Genomic DNA, 20,189 nt, shown 5'->3' with positions numbered 1-20,189 from the left:
GAACCAGTTATTTCAGTGTAAGATTTCCTCTTGCTACTCTGAAAAATTAAGCAAAACCTAACACTTGGAGAAAATGCATACATTAAAAATAAAAAAACTCAATGAATCCTATAAGTCTTTTCATTATAAAATAAATTTGGTGTTGATATACTATTATAGCTTCTGAGTAGCCTTTGAATCATCTTTAGATTCTAAACTTAATTCTGAAAATATGTTTTACCATAGTATAAAATAGTTTGTATCTTTATATTAGAAAAATGATGTTTAAATTTATTTCTAAGAATTGCTTTAGGCCAGGTGCAGTGGTTCATGCCTGTAATTCTAGCACTTTAGGAGGCCAAGGCAGGCAGATCGCTTTAGCCCAGGAATTCAAGACCAGCCTGGGCAACATGGTGAAACCCTGTATCTACAAAAAAAAAAAAGGCAAAAAATTGGCCCGGCATGGTAGCATGCACTTGTAGTCCCTGCTACCTGGGAGGCTGAGGTGGGAGGATCACCGGAGCCCAGGAGGTCAAGGCTACAGTGAGCCAGGATTGTGCCACTGCTTTCCAGCCTACTTTAGACCTGGTTTTGAGATTTGAAGTTTTTACTCTTGTCATGCATTGAAAGATTAGGTTGCTATTGAATTACAAATGATTTTATTACAAGTTAAATACACTGCTAAGCATTAACGGTGTAATTCTGTAAATATATAATTAAAAATAAGGGATTATTAGTTTTTCTCCAATCTTAGCAGTGTTAACATAATTTTGTAGGTTTTTCTGAGTGATATCTTGTTTTACTGTATATATAGTTGATTGTTATTTGCAGTAGTTATGTTCTATAAGTCTGCTGCGAACACAGAATTAGCAAATACTGAATGATTGCTCCTAGGGGAAATATAGGTTTAGGTTCCTGCAAGCCTATAGTCACAACATTTTTGTTACATAGTCAATAGAGCCTTGTTTTATATAGGTTTTTTTTGTTTGTTTCATTATTCTTGATTTGTTTTGAAGTTGATCATTTTTTCATTAGACTGCCATATATCCTTTCTCTTTCAAATTTTTGTTTTTCTTTTTTTTTGGGGAAATTTTCTTTTTTTTTTTTTTTGAGACGGAGTCTCACTCTGTTGTCCAGGCTGGAGTGCAGTGGTGCAATCTCAACTCACTGCAAGCTCCGCCTCCCGGGTTCACACCATTCTCTCGCTTCAGCCTCCTGAGTAGCTGGGACTACAGGCGCCCGCTGCCACGCCCGGCTAATTTTTTATTTTTGTATTTTTAGTAGAGACGGGGTTTCACTGTGTTAGCCAGGATGGTCTTGATCTCCTGACCTCGTGATCTGCCTGCCTCGGCCTCCCAAAGTGCTGGGATTACAGGCGTGAGCCACCGCACCCAGCCGGGGGAAATTTTCTTGTGTGAAATTTCTAAATACTGTAAATGTTTAAAGGCTGGGCGTGGTGGCTCACACCTGTAATCCCAGCACTTTGGGAGGCAGAGGTGGGCGGATCATGAGGTCAGGAGATCGAAACCATCCTAGCTAACAGGGTGAAACCCTGTCTCTACTAAAAATGCAAAAAAATTAGCCAGGCGTGGTGGCAGGTGCCTGTAGTCCCTGCTACTTGGAAGGCTGAGACAGGAGAATGGCATGAACCCAGGAGGCGGAGGTTGCAGTGAGCCGAGATCGCGCCACTGCACCCCAGCCTGGGGACACAGCAAGACTCTGTCTCAAAAAAAAAAAAAAAAACTTCGTTTCATTTGGTAGTCTTTTTCCTTTTATTGAAACTTCTTTGTCATTCATATTTATCATCTTCTAATGTTATAGTATTTTTTCTCTATATTTACAATTATTTTCTCAAGCCTTTCCTCCACATCAGTAATTTGATTTTCAGTCATATCTATTGTTTCTAATTTATTAACTCTACAATCCTGTCATTTCAGTTCTTACTTTGTTTCCTTAGAGATGTATCTCATCTATATTTGAGCTCTTGTTTTGTAGGACCTACATTCTTTTTTTTTTTTTTTTTGAGACAGAGTCTCACTCTTTTGGCCAAGTTGGATTGCAGTGGTGTGATCTCAGCTCAGTGCAACCTCTGCCTCCTAGGTTCAAGCAGTTCTCCCTGACTCAGCCTCCCGAGTGGCTGGGATTACAGGTGCCCGCTACAACGCCCAGCTAATTTTTGTAATTTTTAGTATAGATGGAGTTTCACCATGTTGGCCAGTCTGGTCTTGAACTCCTGACCTCAGGTGATCCACCAACCATAGCCTCCCAAAGTGCTGGGATTACAGGCATGAAACACCGTGCCCGGCCAGGACCTACATTCTTAAATAATTGTATTGTGTGAAGCACGTACAAGGAGTCTATTTGTAGCTGATGTTTTCTTCCGACGGAATTCTTCAATTTCTTATCTTCTTTTAACTGGGACGTACTTTTTTTCTTTTTTCCCCCGAAACGGAGTGTTGCTCTGTCACCCAGGCTGGAGTGCAGTGGCCGTGATCTCGGCTCACTGCAACCTTTGCCTCCCGGGTTCAAGCAATTCTGCTGCCTCAGCCTCCTGAGTAGCTGAGATTACAGGTGCGTGCCACCACGCCTGGGTAATGGGGTTTCACCATGTTGGCCAAGCTGGTCTCTTAACTCCTGACCTCATGATCCACCCGCCTCGGCCTCCCAAAGTGCTGGAATTATAGGCGTGAGCCACCACACCTGGCGCTGGGATGTACTTTAATAAGGCATATGCTCTTTCTTGGTATCTTGCTCATACTGAACTGTTGTTCATGTCAACTCTGTTCAAACTCTTTTCTAATAATACAAGAACTAATTTTCCTTGGCACTCTTTCTACCTAGTACAACTACTTTGTTTTCTCCAGTCTAAAAGTTGAAGGCTGTGTGTTGTGTTCTTGCCACCTTTGTTCTGTTTTTTGTTTTGTTTTGAGACACTCTCACTCTCTCACTCACACTGGCATGCAGTAGTGCAATCATAGTCACTGAAACCTTGACTTCCTGGGCTCAAGTGATCCTCCTGCCTCAGCCTCCAGGGTAGCTGGAACTAAAAGTTCATATCACCATGCCCAGCTCATTTTAAAATTTTCTGTAGAGACAGGGTCTCACTATGTTGTCCAGGCTGGTCTTGAACTCCCAGCCTCAAACATTCCTCCCACCTCAGCCTCCCAAAGTGCTGGGATTACAGGCATGAGGCACTGTACTGGCCCTTGCCACTTCTTTCTAGCCTGAGGCATGAGGGTGTTTGAAGACTAGAGATCCACTAGGGCTGAGATCCTTACTTGGGAACTTGACTTTGATACCTCTCTATTGAGTTCCTGTTATTTATCTTATATCTGGGCCTACTTAACCTAGCTAGAGATGTATCTCACCAGTGTGGACTTTGGCTACCACAGTGTTCTGTTAGAGAGCAGATCCAGGTGATCCTTTCTACCTTTACTGATGGTCCTGTGAAGACTTTTCCTTTTAATAATTTTGTTCCTCAACTTTTCTCGGTTCTGCTTTTCACTCTTGATTCTATCTGTCTGCAAATTATTATCAGTGAGAATTCTCAAGATTTTGTTAGTTGACCATTGTTCTTCAATATTGCTTCTTGTCTGGGATAGAGAGAAAAGGTCAGAGATGGAAAGATAGGAGACAGTCTCTTGCTAGCATTTATAATGCCTTTGTGCAAATTAGAAAATAGTGCCCTTTCAGGGAGAACAGGTCTTACAGCTTGGCAAATGAACACAGGTTGACTCTCATCCACAGTTTACCTCCTCAGCTAAGCACCCTTGAGCAAGGACAACCTACCTCATCATATGCATGATCCTTTTAGGATATGGTACTCATGCCACCAGAATTTATTTTTCTTGCTTTGTCTATCATTCTTAAATTTAAATGTTAACGACATAATTTTATATCTTTTTTGTTATGTTGTAAGTATAGAATTTTTGGCTATTTTAATTTTTAAATTTTGTTAGATAATTGTGATCTTGGAAATTCTTCTTTTTCTTTGTTTTTGAGACAGGGTCTCACCCTGTCATCCAGGATGGAGTGCAGTGGTGCAATCCTGCCTCGCTGCAAACTCTGCCTCCTGAGCTCGAGTGGTACTCCCACATGAACCTCCTGAGTAGCTGGAACTATAGGCACATGCCACCACACCTGGCTAATTTTTATATTTTTTGTAGCAGCAAGGTTTTCATTCACCACGCTGGCCAGGCTCAAGTGATTCACCCGACTTGGCCAAAGTACTGGGATTACAGGTGTGAGCCACCACATCCGGCCTGGAAATTCTTATACATGGGGGGATACTGTGAAGCATATATATTTTTTAGTTGCTATTCTGCTTATATATGAAGCATCTTTTTTATTTTTTGAGACGGAGTCTCGCTCTGTCGCCCAGGCTGGAGTGCAGTGGCGCGATCTTGGCTCACTGCAAGCTCCGCCTCCCGGGTTCACACCATTCTCCTGCCTCAGCCTCCCAAGGAGCTGGGACTACAGGTGCCCGCCACCACGCCCGGCTTATATTTTGTATTTTTTAGTAGAGACGAGGTTTCACTGTGTTAGCCAGGATGGTCTCCATCTCCTGACCTCGTGATCTGCCCGCCTCGGCCTCCCAAAGCGCTGGGATTACAGGCGTGAGCCACTGCGCCCGGCCATATGAAGCATATTTTTTAACAGCAACCTTTTTTGTTTTTCATTAGTGAAGAAAATGCTTTCCTTAAAATAGTACCAATATTTAGTATTGCAGGAAACGAACACCATTGTTTGGTGATGATTTTTTATTTATTGATTGTTAAATGTGTCTTATCTTTATAGAAATGTGTTTTTTCAATGTTATTTAAAAATTGTTTAAAACATTGTCTTTTTAAATATTGCTTTAGGAGTATCCGATTTTAATCTTCGTGTTGCATTGCAAACACTTCTGAAAGAGTACTGTGAAGTATGCAAATCTCCCAAAGAGAACAAGTTTTGTAGTTTTCTGCAGACATCTAAGGTTCGACCTCGGAAGAAAGCAAGAAAGTACCTGTATGCAGTAGGTGAGAGCCCTTTAGAAAGTAATAGAAATTATATTTGTGTTCCAGATCAAAAATTTTTAATATATTGTTGTTTTTACTATACATGATAGAATATGTGGGTGTATTGAAGAGGCATATTAAATTTCACATACAGGCTACAGATTTATAAACTGCATTTATATATTATGATAAATATGTCTAAAAAGAAATAGCTATTCATTTTATATCTGTTATTCTGTGATCTAAACCTTTGAGTTTGTAGATTATCCAGTTATCAAATAAGTAACTAAAGAAGTGCTGCTTTAAAAGTAAAAAATTTGAATTCTTGTGAAAAATAAAGAAAATAAATCTCAAGTTTTTAAACTATTCACAGTATCTTAGTCATTAGCAGTGATAGGAATCAATGATCTCCAAAGTGTGGTTATAAAGGAAGATCCATAGGAATATCAGCGGAACATGTTACAACTTCCTTTTTTTTTTTTTTGAGGCAGAGCCTCACTCTGTCACCCAGGCTGGAGTGCAGTGGCATGATCTCAGATCACTGCAACCTCCGCCTCCTGGGTTCAAGCAATTCTCCTGCCTCAGCCTCCTGAGTAGCTGGGACTATAGGCATGCGCCACCATGCCCAGCTAATTTTTGTATATATATATATTTTTAAGTAGAGACAGGGTTTCACCATATTGGCCAGGCTGGTCTCGAACTCCTGACCTTGTGATCTGCCTGCCTTGGCCTCTCGAAGTGCTGGGATTACAGGCATGAGCCACCGTGCCCGGCCACATATTACAACTTCTTTTCATTTTTATTTCAAAAAGCATTAACTTAAATCTGGGTGTCGTGGCTCATGGCCTGTAATCCCAGCACTTTGGAAGGCTGAGGTCAGAGGATTGTGTGAGCCCAGAAGTTCAAGACCAGCCTATGCAACATGATGAAACCTTGTCTTTACACAGATATACAGAAATTACCCTGGTGTGGTGGTGTGTGCCTGTAGTCCCAGCTACTTGGGAAGCTGAAGTGGGAGGATCACTTGAACTCAGGAGGCAAAGGTTGCAGTGAGCAGAGATTGTACCCTGCACTCCAGCCTGGGCAACCGAGCAAGACACTGGCTCAAAAAAATAAAAAAAAGCATTAAACTTCATCGGCATTTAAAATACATATAATATATAACATATTGATATATATAGTGCAGATGTGTATACATATTATAGTTTTTATGTAAGTACCTGATGTATGAGATAATTTATAATTTACACATATATAATTACAATTACATGTATGTATTAATATTTAAGTATAATGCTTTTGGGTGCTTCTTAAAATTTTTTTGCTTATTGGATGTATAGTCAAAATAAGGATTTCATCAGGAGGTTGATGGGGGAGGATTGAGGCTGCAGTAAGCTGTGATCACATCACTGGACTCCAGCCTAGGTGACAGAGTGAAATCCTGCCTCAAACACACACACACACACACACACACACACACACACACACACACACACACACACACACACAGCTTTCAACTCACTATTTTTAATTGAAAAAGACACTAATGAAAGTTATAATGAAACTTTCCTAACTTAACAGATAAGCAGTGCCTAGATTTATATTTCATATAATATTCTATTTATAACCAAGACCAAGTGGTAAAACACTGAGGCTAACCGTCTTACTATTTAAGCCACAATCTTTCAGGAATTGGCAAATTTAAGAATATTACATTATATATAGAGGGAGAAAGTAAGCTCTAAACCATTTATTTCTTGTTATATAATAGTTATACTAAATGTTTAGCTGTAGAACACTAGATTTTCATTACTACCATTTTTCTATTTAATAGTAAGGGATTTGCTGTGTACTCACTTTTCTTCTTTTGTTTAGGTGGATATACTCGGTTGCAGGGGGGTCGTTGGAGTGATAGCAGAGCCCTCAGCTGTGTGGAACGTTTTGACACCTTTAGCCAGTACTGGACCACTGTATCTTCACTTCATCAGGCTCGAAGTGGGCTGGGAGTAACAGTTCTAGGAGGGATGGTCTACGCTATTGGAGGTAATAATAAAAATGTCTTATTTTCTTTATTAGTCTTATTGGCTATATTCTAATATGCTTTATGATTTATATGTTGCTGTGTGATATACATATATCTAATTGTCCTCAATAAGTATTTACAGAAAGGATGGAAAGAAGGAAGGACGGAAGGAAGGGAGGGAGGGAGGGAGGGATGGAAGGGGGAAGGGGGAAGGGGGAAGGAGGAAGGGGAAAGGTGAAAGGGGGAAGGGAAAGGGGAAGGGGAAGGGCAAGATGGTGAATATTTCATATTGGATGAATACTGTGATTTATCACAAGCCAGAATACTTAGGTTTGGTTTTAATGAAAAGTGGTGGTGAGGTGTGGTGGCTCATACCCGTAATCCCAGCAGTTTTGGAAGCCGAGCCAGGAGGATCACTTGAGCCCAGGAGTTTGAGATCAGCCTGGGCAATATATTGAGACTTTATCTCTTAAAAAAAATTAAAAATAAGCCAGATGTGTGGCACATTTCTATAGTCCCAGCTACTTGGCAGGATAATGTGGGAAGATTACTTGAGCCCAGGAGGCAGTGGTTGCAGTGAGCCACGATCGTGCCACTGTACTCCAGCCTGGGTGACAGAGCAAGACCCTCTCTCAAAAAAGAAAAGAAAAGTTGTTTATAGAATATGGCACCCGCCTGGCGTAGTGGCTCACGCCTGTAATCGCAGCACTTTGGGAGGCCGAGACAGGCAGATCACCTAAGGTCAGGAGTTCAAGACCAGTCTGGCCAACATGGTGAAACCCTGTCTCTACTAAAAATACAAAAAAATTAGCTGGGCATGGTGGCGGGTGCTGGTAATCCCAGCTACTTAGGAGGCTGAGGCAGGAGAATCATTTGAACTCAGGAGGCAGAGGTTGCAGTGAGCCGAGATCGTGCCATTGCACTCCAGCCTGGGCAACAAGAGCGAAACTCCGTCTCAAAAAAAAAAAAAGGTGGCATCAAAATTTAGATCAATATTTATGATAGAATTTTTTTTAATTCTGAAAGCTGCATTATGATTCATTTTTAATAAACCAAGCAGTATGGATACTGGGTACGTAAAAACCAAGTCAACAAGATAGTAGGATATATTTCTTGTTGAAATCCTGGTGTTTTGTAAAACTATTTTTATGAATTATTAAATAATAAAGTAACTGGGACTATAGGCATACATCACCATGTATGGCTCATTAAATATTTATTTATTTATTTGAGATGGAGTTTTGCTCTTGTTGCCCAGGCTGGAGTGCAATGGCGTGATCTCGGCTCACTGCAACCTCTGCCTCCTGGGTTCAAGCAATTCTCCTGCCTCAGCCTCCTCTGTAGCTGGGATTACAGGCATGCACCACCATGCCTGGCTAATTTTGTATTTTTAGTAGAGACAGGGTTTCTTCATGTTGGTCAGGCTGGTGTCAAACTCCCGACCTCAGGTGATCCATCCGCCTTGGCCTCTCAAAGTGTTGGGATTACAGGCATGAGCCACTACGCCTGGCCAATTTTTTTTTTTTTTTTAGAGATGGGGTCTCACTATGTTGCCCAGGCTGGTCTTGAACTCTGGACCTCAAGTGATTCTCCTGCCACAGCCTCCCAAAGTGCTAGTATTATGGATGTGAGCCATGGCACCCAGCCAGTATTTTAAAAAAATTATAATTATTTTATTTTTATTTTATTGATTTATTTTTTAGTGGGCCAGGGTTTGGCGAGCCATCCCCACCCAAAAATTTTTTTTTTTTTTTTTTTTTTTTTTTTTTTTGAGAAGGAGTCTCGCGCTGTCACCCAGGCTGGAGTGCAGTGGCCGCTGGATCTCAGCTCACTGCAAGCTCCGCCTCCGGGGTTTGCGCCATTCTCCTGCCTCAGCCTCTGGAGTAGCTGGGACTACAGGCGCCCGCCACCTCGCCGGCTATTTTTTTGTATTTTTTAGTAGAGACGGGGTTTCACTGTGTTAGCCAGTATGGTCTCGATCTCCTGACCTCGTGATCCGCCCGTCTCGGCCTCCCAAAGTGCTGGGATTACAGGCTTGAGCCACCGCGCCCGGCCCAAAAATTTTATAAATATTTTCTGACTATGGTACTGTCAATTTAAATTATGGAGATATAGGAACTATTTGATTTTTGTCTTTACTTTGGAGGGTATATAACTCAGAACTATTTATTAAATCAAGAAATGACATGTGTATCAGAAAATTCCATCAAAGAAATTAGAATTTTAAGCAATAACTTCTTGTCTGCATAAAGAGCACAATTCTATATAGTCTTTGACCACAACTTTAATAATTCCTTGTATGTGTCTTTTGTCAATTATGCATAGGTTTTTTTTTTTTTTTTTTTTTTTTGAGACGGAGTCTCGCTCTGCCGCCCAGGCTGGAGTGCAGTGGCCGGATCTCAGCTCACTGCAAGCTCCACCTCCCGGGTTCCCGCCATTCTCCTGCCTCAGCCTCCCCAGTAGCTGGGACTACAGGCGCCCGCCACCTCGCCCGGCTAGTTTTTTGTATTTTTTTTAGTAGAGATGGGGTTTCACCATGTTAGCCAGGATGGTCTCGATCTCCCGACCTCGTGATCCGCCCGTCTCGGCCTCCCAAAGTGCTGGGATTACAGGCTTGAGCCACCGCGCCCGGCCTATGCATAGGTTTATCACTTGAACTCTTCTGTTTAACCTAGGGTCAGAGGTCCTTGTGTGACACTTGCATATGTATGTATTCCCTCCCCTGATACCACAGAAGTGCTTACAGAGGCTCTTCAAAACTGCTGTGACTTCTCTAGCTATTAATACTGTCAACATTGCTATCTTAAGATATTCCTTAATATATAACTTTTAAATACTTTGAAAATTATAAAAGTTAGGTTTGTTGTAGAAAATTTTGCTAAAACAGAAGCATATGAAAAAGAAAATTTAAATTCCTGATGCCATAATCATACCACCCAGAATAATCACAGTTAACATTTTGGTTTAGTTTCTTCCTGATACATACATATCTGGGTTCATATTCTAAATGTTGGGTTTTAAAAATTAAGATATAATTCACATACCAAAATTTAGAGAATATAATTTAGTGGTTTTTAGCATAGTCACAAAGTTGTACAATCGTCACCACTATCTCATTCCAGAACATTTCATCACCCCAGAAAGAAACACTGTACCTGTCAGCAGTCACTCCCCATCTCTCCTCCTAAACCCTAGTAACTGCTCATCTACTTTATGTCTCTATGGTCTTGCCTATTCTGGACATTTCATGTAAATGGAATCATATAATATTGTGTCTGACTTCTTTCAGTTAGCAGTACTTCATTTCTTTTTATGGCTGAATAATATTTCATCGTGTCGAAATAATCATATTTTGTTTGTTTATTCATTCTGTAGTTGATGGACATTTATATTATTTCCACTTAATATTCAAATAAAAGTTTTTGTGTAGACATAAGTTTGATTTCTTTTGGGTATATACTTAGGAGTAGAATTGTTAGGTTATACGGTAACTCTATATTTAACTTTCTTTTTTTTTTTTTTGAGATGGAGTCTCGCTCTGTTGCCCAGGCTGGAGTGCAGTGGCGCAATCTCAGCTCACGGCAACCTCCGCCTCCTGGGTTCACGCCATTCTTCTGCCTCAGCCTCCCAAGTAGCTGGGACTACAGGCACCCGCCACCACGCCCAGCTAATGTTTTTTTGTATTTTTAGTAGACGGGGTTTCACTGTGTTAGCCAGGGTGGTCTCAATCTCCTGGCCTTGTGATCCGCCTGCCTCGGCCTCCCAAAGTGCTGGGATTACAGGTGTGAGCTACCGTGCCCGGCCTTCTGTATTTAACTTTTTGAGATATATATTGTTATTAGCTTTTTCTTTTTTTGCTTTTTACTTATGTAAAATACTTACTTTTATTTTTATTTTATTTTATTTATTTATTTATTTATTTATTTATTTATTTATTTATTTATTTATTTTGAGACGGAGTCTCGCTTGTCGCCCAGGCTGGAGTGTAGTGGCGTGATCTCGGCTCACTGCAAGCTCCGCCTCCTGGGTTCACACCATTCTTCTGCCTCAGCCTCCTGAGTAGCTGGGACTACAGGTGCCCGCCACCACGCCTGGCTAATTTTTTTTGTATTTTTAGTAGAGACGGGGTTTCACTGTGTTAGCCAGGATGGTCTCAATCTCCTGACCTTGTGATCTGCCCGCCTCGGCCTCCCAAAATGCTGAGATTACAGGCATGAGCCACTGTGCCCGGCCTATTTATTTATTTTTTGAGATGGAATCTTGCTCTGTTGCCCAGGCTGGAGTGCAGTGGTGCATTGTCAACTCAACAACCTCTGCCTCCTGGATTCAAGTGATGCCTCAGCCTCCCGAGTAGCTGGGATTACAGGCATGCACCACCATGCCCAGCTAATTTTTGTATTTTTAGTAGAGATCGGGTTTCACCATGTTGACCAGGCTGGTCTTGAACTCCTGAACTCAGGTGATCTGCCTGCCTTGGCCTCCCAAAGTGCTGGGATTACAGGGTGAGCCACCACACCCAGCCCTTTTATTTTTATTTTTATTTTTTGAAATGGAGTCTCACTCTGTCTCCCAGGCTAGAGGGCAGTGGCACACAGCAACCTTTGCCTCCCGGGTTCAAGAGATTCTCCTGCCTTAGCCTCCCAAGTAGTTGAGACTATAGGCATAGACCACCATGCCCGGCCAATTTTGTTGTTGTTGTTTGTTTGTTTTTGTTTTTGTTTTGAGACAGAGTCTCGCTCTGTCTCCCGGCTGTAGTGCAGTGGCGCGATCTCCACTCACTGCAACCTCCGCCTTTCAAGTTCAAGTGATTCTCCTGCCTCAGCCTCCTGAGTAGCTGGGATTACAGAAGCGCACCACCATGCCTGGCTAATTTTTCAATTTTTAGTAGAGATGGGGTTTCACTATGTTGGTCAGGCTGGTCAGGCTGGTCTAGAACTCCTGACCTCATGATCCACCCGCCTTGGCCTCCCAAAGTGCTGGGATTACAGGCGTGAGCCACTGCGCCCAGCTGGATTTCTTCTTTCAAGAAGTAACTTTTTAGATCTTTAGTCCTTTTAAAAAATTGTCTATTTTGTTGATTTGTAGGTGCATCAGGGTTCCCAAGACCACTCTCAGGTTTAGTGATTTGCTAAAAGGACTTACAAGATTTAGCATGTAATTGTATCCACAGCTAAGATTTATTGTAACGAAATGTACAAAACAAAATCAGCAAAAAGAAAAGGCACATGTGATGAAGTTTGGAAGGAACCAGTTGACAGCTTTCCAGAGTCCTCACTCAGTACAGTCACACATGACATGCTTAATTCCTCAGCAATTAGTAGTGACAACATGTGGGAAGTATTGTCTACCAGAGAAGCTCATTAGAGACATAGTGCCCAAGGTTTTTGCAGGCAGCTGATCACATAGCCTCTTTCTTCCTAGCACATACCAAAATCCCAGACCCTCAGAAGGAAAGCGTATGTTCAGCATAAATCACATTGTTTGTACAGTTCAAGCACAGTGAGCCACTCTTACCATTTTGGGAAAATTTTGTATCAGTGGAGGGAACTGTTAACCAGCCATATTCCCAGATTCCAGCAAAGGATCAACCTTCCAAGTAGGCCTTTCTTTTCTTTTTTTTGAGACAGAGTCTCGCTCTGTCGCCCAGGCTGGAGTGCAGTGGCGCTGTCTCGGCTTACTGCAAGCTCCACCTCCCGGGTTCACGCCATTCTCCTGCCCCAGCCTCCTGAGTAGCTGGGACTACAGGCGCCCGCCACCACGCCCGGCTAATTTTTTGTATTTTTGGTAGAGATGGGGTTTCACAGTGTTAGCCAGGATGGTCTCGATCTCTTCACCTTGTGATCCGCCCACCTCAGCCTCCCAAAGTGCTGGGATTACAGGTGTGAGCCATCGTGCCCGGCCGCCAAATAGGCCTTTCTAAGGACAGGCATTTTTAGGCCTGCTATGTTAACTATTTTCTGTACAATAGGAATTTTGTTTATATTCAGGATTCTAGGCCCTCATAAAGTCATATGTGCTATAAATATCTTCTCCTACTCTGCTGCTTCATCTTTTACTCTCTTTATGGAATCCTTTGATGAACAGATATTTTTAATTTTAGTGTAGTCAAATCTCTTATTTTTTTCCCTGTATGGTTAATGTTTCTTGCATCTTATTTGAGACATCTTTCCCTACTCCAACATCATAAGGACCTATACCTTCATTGTTTTATACAGTTTTATAGTTTTTCCATTCACATTTATGTCAGTAATCTTCCTGGAATTTAGTTTTTATGGATAATATGCAGTAAGGCATTAGTTTCATTTTCCTCTCGATGTATAATCCATTATCCTAGCATGAAAGATTGTTGTTTCCCCACTGCTCTGTAGTGCTAACTCTATCTTCTATCAAGCAATCATATGTATGTCTCTGTTCTAGAATTTCTTTTCTGTTCCATTAGTTTCTGTCTATCCCTTTTTTAATTACTATAGCTTTGTTATATGTCTTGATATATGATGGGACTGTTTCTCCTTATTTTTTTCCGAGAATGCGTGGCTCTTCTAGGCTCTTTGTACTTCTATATAAAGTTTAGAATCAGTTTGTCAAATCGGTTAAAAAATGGATTTTTTTGATTGGGAATACATTAAATCTATAAATCAATATGGGGATAACTATCATCTTTACATTGACTCTTATTTTTAAATAGGAAAATCTTCATGATACATTGACTCTTATAATTCATGAACATTATTCATCTCTTCATTTATTTAGATGTTCCATAATTTAAAACTTTAAGTAATATTTTAAAATGTTATCCATAGAGGCATTGCATAATCTTTGGTTAGATTTACTCCTAAATATCTTATTTTAAAATTCTAAATTAGCTGGACATGGTGGCACATGCTTATAGTCCTAGCTACTTGGGAGGCTGAGGCAGGAGGATGACTTGAGTCCAGGAGTTCAAAGCTTCAGTGAGCGATGATTGTGCCACTGCACTCTAGCCTGGGTGACAGAGCCAGACTCTGTCTCTAAAAATAAATAAATAAATAAATTTTAAAAAAAAGAAAATTTGGGTATCTTTTTAAAATTTTTTCATTTTTAGGCTGGGCGCAGTGGCTCACGCCTGTAATCCCAGCACTTTGGGAGGCCGAGGTGGGCGGATCACAAGGTCAAGAGATGGAGACCATCCTGGCTAACATGGTGAAACCCTGTCTCTACTAAAAATACAAAAAATTAGCCGGGTGAGGTGGTGGGCGCCTGTAGTCCCAGCTACTCGGGAGGCTGAGCAGGAGAATGGTGTGAACCAGGAGGCGGAGCTTGCAGTGAGCCGAGATTGCACCATTGCACTCCAGCCTGGGCGACAGAGCGAGACTCTGTCTCAAAAAAAAAAAAAATTCATTTTCTGTTTGTTGTTAGGAAAGGATTACATTAAAACTCAAATTGTACCAGGGCCAGCCACCCAAACTACTATATGAAAAAAAATATAGAAGTATTAAAATGCAAATTGTATCCTAAAACATTACATGGATTGTTTGGGTGGTAAAAATAGATAATAGGAAAATTGTGCCTGTTTCATAAGTGGGCTTTAATAAATGACAGTGCTCTAGATTCAAAATAATGCTTGACAGGCAAATGAATAGTATAAAATCAGACATAATGGTTGAATTTTTGACAATAGGGAATACTACTGAATATTGTATTATGGTGCTAGTCTCTTAGCATTACTAAACTTTCTAATATATGTCTCTTTTATTTAACTCAGGTGAAAAGGATTCAATGATTTTTGATTGTACTGAATGCTATGATCCAGTTACTAAACAGTGGACAACTGTAGCTTCGATGAATCATCCTCGCTGTGGCTTAGGAGTGTGTGTGTGTTATGGGGCTATCTATGCTTTGGGTAATTATGCTGTTCAGTTTAAAGATAGCTAATATTATTTATGTATTTATTTTTAATTTTCATTTTTGTGGATACATAATAGGTATATATATTTATGGGGCACATGAGATACAGGCACATAATGTGTAATAATAACATCACGTAAAATGGGATATCCATCTCCTCAAGTATTTATCCTTTGTGTTATAAACAATCCAGTTATACTCTTCTAGTTATTTTTAAATGTACAATTAAGCCGGGCGCGGTGGCTCAAGCCTGTAATCCCAGCACTTTGGGAGGCCGAGACGGGCAGATCACGAGGTCAGGAGATCGAGACCATCCTGGCGAACACGGTGAAACCCCGTCTCTACTAAAAAAATACAAAAAACTAGCTGGGCGAGGTGGCGGGCGCCTGTAGTCCCAGCTACACAGGAGGCTGAGGCAGGAGAATGGCGTAAACCCGGGAGGCGGAGCTTGCAGTGAGCTGAGATCCGGCCACTGCGCTCCAGCCCCGGCGACAGAGCGAGACTCCGTCTCAAAAAAAAAAAAAAAAAAAAAAAATGTACAATTAAATTATTATTGACTATAGTCACCCTATTGCGCTATCAAATACTGGGTCTTATTCATTCTTCCTTTTTGTTTTTATTCAAATTCATTAACTATGCCCACCTCCTGCCTCCCCACCCCCACTACACTACCCTTCCCAGCCTCTGGTAACCATCCTTCTACTCTCTGTCTCCATGAGTTCAATTGTTTTGATTTTTAGATCCCACAAAGAAGTGAGAATATGAAATGTTTGTAGATAGCTAATATTATTTAAATTGTTGGGTTCTGATGACTTTAGAGATGTTCTTTTCCTCTTTTCAGCTCTTTACATTCTTTTTTTAAAAACCAACTGGCTTGGCCGGGCGCGGTGGCTCAAGCCTGTAGTCCCAGCACTTTGGGAGGCCGAGACGGGCGGATCACGAGGTCAGGAGATCGAGACCATCCTGGCTAACACGGTGAAACCCCGTCTCTACTAAAAAAATACAAAAAACTAGCCGGGCGCGGTGGCAGGCGCCTGTAGTCCCAACTGCTCGGGAGGCTGAGGCAGGAGAATGGCGTAAACCCGGGAGGCGGAGCTTGCAGTGAGCTGAGATCCGGCCACTGCACTCCAGCCTGGGCGGTAGAGCGAGACTCCGTCTCAAAAAAAAAAAAAAAAACCAACTGGCTTTAGTCTATATACTCTGGAGGCTGGGCAAGGTCTTAGGGGAAGGTGTAGGTAGGGGTCAGGGGGTCAGGGGTTGGAGGGGTTGGAGGAGGGTGCCCAGTTGGCTGGCTGACCAAACTGCTAGTCATACACATTCTTCTGCAGGTATCTCTGGAGCTACTGTATGCTGTAGATGTGCTTGCCAGCTCTTTAAATTCTTATCCTCAAAATTGTATTACTGGAGATAAAATATAGATGAGACATCCAGTGCAGTACTTTAGCTGAGTAGTTAAATCTCATTATTTTAATTAAGTGTATAACATTTTTAGCACTCTGCATAGTGGCCTAATTATGTTTAATATAAGAAAACAGATGCCAAAAAATTAAATATATCACAAGGAAGTTCTGTACTATATTTTTATTCTTGTAGATGTAGTGAATGATTATGAGCTATTCTACTTTGAATATCTGTGTAACAAATGTTACAATCAAGGTTGTTCCTAGGGAAAGTTATAAGTTGACATAGCTCTCAGCCTCCCTTATTTTCTCCTTGTCACTCCTTCAATTCACTGTAACTTAGTGTCTTCCCCTCATCCAAACCTATTGTGCAAAAAATATGAGTTACCTTAAGGTGAATGTAATCTATTATATTTTATTACCTCCATAAGTATCTGCATTTTTCAGTTAATTGTGGGAAAAAATATTTTCAACTTTAAGAATTGGAGGGTGTTGGCCGGGTGCGGTGGCTCACAGCCTGTAGTCCCAGCACTTTGGGAGGCTGAGGCGGGCGGATCACAAAGTCAGGAGATCAAGACCATCCTGGCTAACACGGTGAAACCCTGTCTCTACTAAAAATACAAAAAGAATTAGCTGGGCGTGGTGGCCGGCGCCTGTAGTCCTAGCTACTCGGGAGGCTGAGGCAGGAGAATGGCTTGAACCCGGGAGGCGGAGCTTGCAGTGAGCCTGAGCTGAGACTGCACCACTGCACTCCAGCCTGGATGACAGAGCGAGACTCCATCTCAAAAAAAAAAAAAAAAAGGGCCGGGCACCGTAGCTCAAGCCTGTAATCCCAGCACTTTGGGAGGCCAAGACGGGTGGATCACGAGGTCAGGAGATCGAGACCATCCTGGCTAACATGGTGAAACCCCGTCTCTACTAAAAAATACAAAAAATTAATTGGGCGAGGTGGCGGGCGCCTGTATTCCCCGCTACTCGGGAGGCTGAGGCAGGAGAATGGGGTAAAACCTGGGAGGCGGAGCTTGCAGTGAGCTGAGATCTGGCCACTGCACTCCAGCCTGGGCTACTGAGCAAGACTCCATCTCAAAAAAAAAAAAAAAAGAATTAGAGAGTGTTAAGAAAATGTTATTGTGGGGATAAAGGGCCTTTTTGAAGTTCCTGAAATTAACCAAATACACAGTATGCTCTGATTAGGCTCAGAGCTGGCCTTGATTAGGATAAACATTCTGAATAGCCAGAAGTCATTTCAAAAGGTAGTTTTGCAAAATACTGTCTTTTCCATGCAATATATTGAAGTTTTGGGGCTTTCTTTGTTTTGTTTTGTTTTAGTCTTTAGTGAAAAATAGGGAGTTAAAAGACTTGAATTCTTTTTTTTTTTTTCTCAAAAGAGCATCAGTTATGCAAGGACCTGAGTTCTACTCGTGGTCAAATTCTAACTTTTTCATGGGATCGTGGAACAGATAACCTCTTTGGTTCATGTGATATCTATAATATGAAATAATTGGTTTAGATGTTTTGTAAGGTCTTTGTCATAAATAAGATTCTTTTATCCCAGAAATGAACATTTTTCTGTTTCATTACAGGTGGATGGGTTGGAGCTGAGATAGGGAACACCATTGAAAGATTTGATCCTGATGAAAATAAATGGGAAGTAGTTGGTAACATGGCTGTGTCACGCTACTACTTTGGGTGCTGTGAAATGCAAGGTAATCACTTTATAAAATATTTTTCCTCAAAATGTAGTTCTGAAAAACTTTGAGTTTGAGGCCTTATTTTCACAAAAGTATATTTTAGATCTGTTGGTATTGAATGACTGATACTAGCAGCATAGAAGTTCTGGTTTTTACCTCCTATCGTTGACTTTTATTTCTGTATTGCCAAAATAATTGATTTTTTCAAAATAAACAAGGCTATCATTAAAAATTGCAAGTAAGCAGGAATATCTGACTAGCACAATAAGCATTGGAAGTGTTATCTGTTATTGTCTTTTCTCTCCCATGAACATCTAAGTAAATATTTCTAAGTAGGGAGAGAGTATCAGAAACAATTTTGGGGCGTGGTGGCTCATGCCTATAATCCCAGCACTTTGGGAGGCTGAGGCAGTAGGATCATCTGAGGTTAGGAGTTCGAGACCAGCCTGGCCAATGTGGTGAAACCTCATTTCTACTAAAAATACAAAAATTAGCTGGGCACGGTACCACACTCCTGTAATCCCAGCTACTAGGGAGGCTGAGGCAGGATAATTGTTTGAACCCAGGAGGTGGAGGTTGCAGTGAGTGAGATGGTGCCACTGTACTGCAGCCTGGGTAACAGTGAAACTCTGTCTCAAAAAATAAATAAAAATAAATTGTTTTCATGGTCTCTATAGGCTTCTTTAGCATTTTTTTCTACAAAGTACATTGTGATTCAGTTCACATAGCATATAATCCTGTGACAGATTTAAATAATTATATGTTGCATATTAAAGTGGTATACAAACATTATTTTGATTGTCTACTATACTCTGAGAGTTAGATAGTAAGATGTTTTAACTAGAACCTGATTCTGTCTAGGATTGGAGAGCTGATTTATATGCACCTGTGGAGAAGGAAGCAGCTTTCCCATTGTTATATGACAGCCTAATCTGGTCAACTTCCTTCTGCTTTGTGGTTACCTTCTCTGATTTCCTTTTTTTTTTTTTTTTTTTTTTTTTTTTGAGACGGAGTCTCGCTGTGTCTCCCAGGCTGGAGTGCAGTGGCCTGATCTCGGCTCACTGCAAGCTCCGCCTCCCGGGTTCACGCCATTCTCCCGCCTCAGCCTCCCAAGTAGCTGGGACTACAGGTGCCCGCCACCACGCCCGGCTAGTTTTTTGTATTTTTAGTAGAGACGGGGTTTCACCAAGTTAGCCAGGATAGTCTCGATCTCCTGACCTCGTGATCCACCCGCCTCGGCCTCCCAAAGTGCTGGGATTACAGGCTTGAGCCACCGCGCCCGGCCAACCTTCTCTGATTTCTATTAGCAAATTATGTGGTGCAGACTATATCTTACTGTTTAATATCATGTCTCCTCGTTGTTTTATATTTATTATTTTTATCATTCCATCTAAAATCATAGAGCTACCTAGAAAGGAATCTTTGAACTTACCTATTTCAACTTCTTTAAGTTATAGATGAGGAAGCTGAAGATCAGGAAGGTTGTGAGTTGTCTTTTCTCATAGCTGGTTACTGGCAAGGCTGGAACTAAAACCCAGGTTTACTATACTAACATTTAGCCCACATTTCTTTTTTCTTTTTTTTTTTGGTTTTTTGTTTTTTGTTTTTTGAGATGGAGTCTCGCTCTGTCACCCAGGCTGGAGTGCAGTGGTGCGATCTCGGCTCAGTGCAGGCTCCGCCTCTCGGGTTCACACCATTCTCCTGCCTCAGTCTCCGGAGTAGCTGGGACTACAGGCACCCGCCACACCTGGCAAATTTTTTGTGTTTTAGTAGAGACAGGGTTTCACCATGTTAACCAGGATGGTCACAATCTCCTGACCTCGTGATCCGCCCGCCTTGTTCTCCTAAAGTGCTGGGATTACAGGCATGATCCACTGCACCCAGCCTAGCCCACATGTCGTAAAATATAATTCTTTGTAACTCCTCACTTTAGAAGATGAAGTACAACACTACAGATTCAAAAATAATTGTAGATTGCCAGAGTTTATAAGGAAATTTTATGTAAATTACATTATATTTTACTGTAGTAATTGTTTTTGTTTTTGTTTTTTGAGACAAGTTCTGACTCTGTTGCCCAGGGTGGAGTGCAGTGGTGCAATCTTGGCTCATTGCAACCTCTGCCTCCCAGACTCAAGCCATCCTCCCACCTCAGTTGCCTGAGTAGCTGGGACTGCAGGCACACACCATCATGCCTGACTAATTTTGTATTTTTTGT

General features: G+C 41.4%; 1 protein-coding gene across 2 annotated transcripts in view; it reads left to right on the top strand.

The window, feature by feature from the left end:
- Positions 1 to 20,189, top strand: part of IPP (intracisternal A particle-promoted polypeptide) — a 49,203-nt gene that overhangs the window by 10,298 nt on the left and 18,716 nt on the right. Inside the window, exons 4-7 of one of the 2 annotated variants that reach the window (XM_050798786.1) lie at positions 4,842 to 4,997; positions 6,852 to 7,019; positions 14,741 to 14,878; positions 17,867 to 17,989. In XM_050798786.1, the coding sequence (XP_050654743.1) occupies positions 4,842 to 4,997; positions 6,852 to 7,019; positions 14,741 to 14,878; positions 17,867 to 17,989 (585 nt within the window). The remainder of the gene's footprint in view (positions 1 to 4,841; positions 4,998 to 6,851; positions 7,020 to 14,740; positions 14,879 to 17,866; positions 17,990 to 20,189) is intronic. The other variant, XM_050798796.1, reaches the window with a different exon arrangement.

Source organism: Macaca thibetana, chromosome 1 (genome assembly GCF_024542745.1).
Source record: "Macaca thibetana thibetana isolate TM-01 chromosome 1, ASM2454274v1, whole genome shotgun sequence".
Classification (NCBI taxonomy): Eukaryota; Metazoa; Chordata; class Mammalia; order Primates; family Cercopithecidae; genus Macaca; species Macaca thibetana.
Note: the sequence above shows the minus strand (reverse complement) of the source record. Positions and strands in the feature narration are given on the sequence as shown.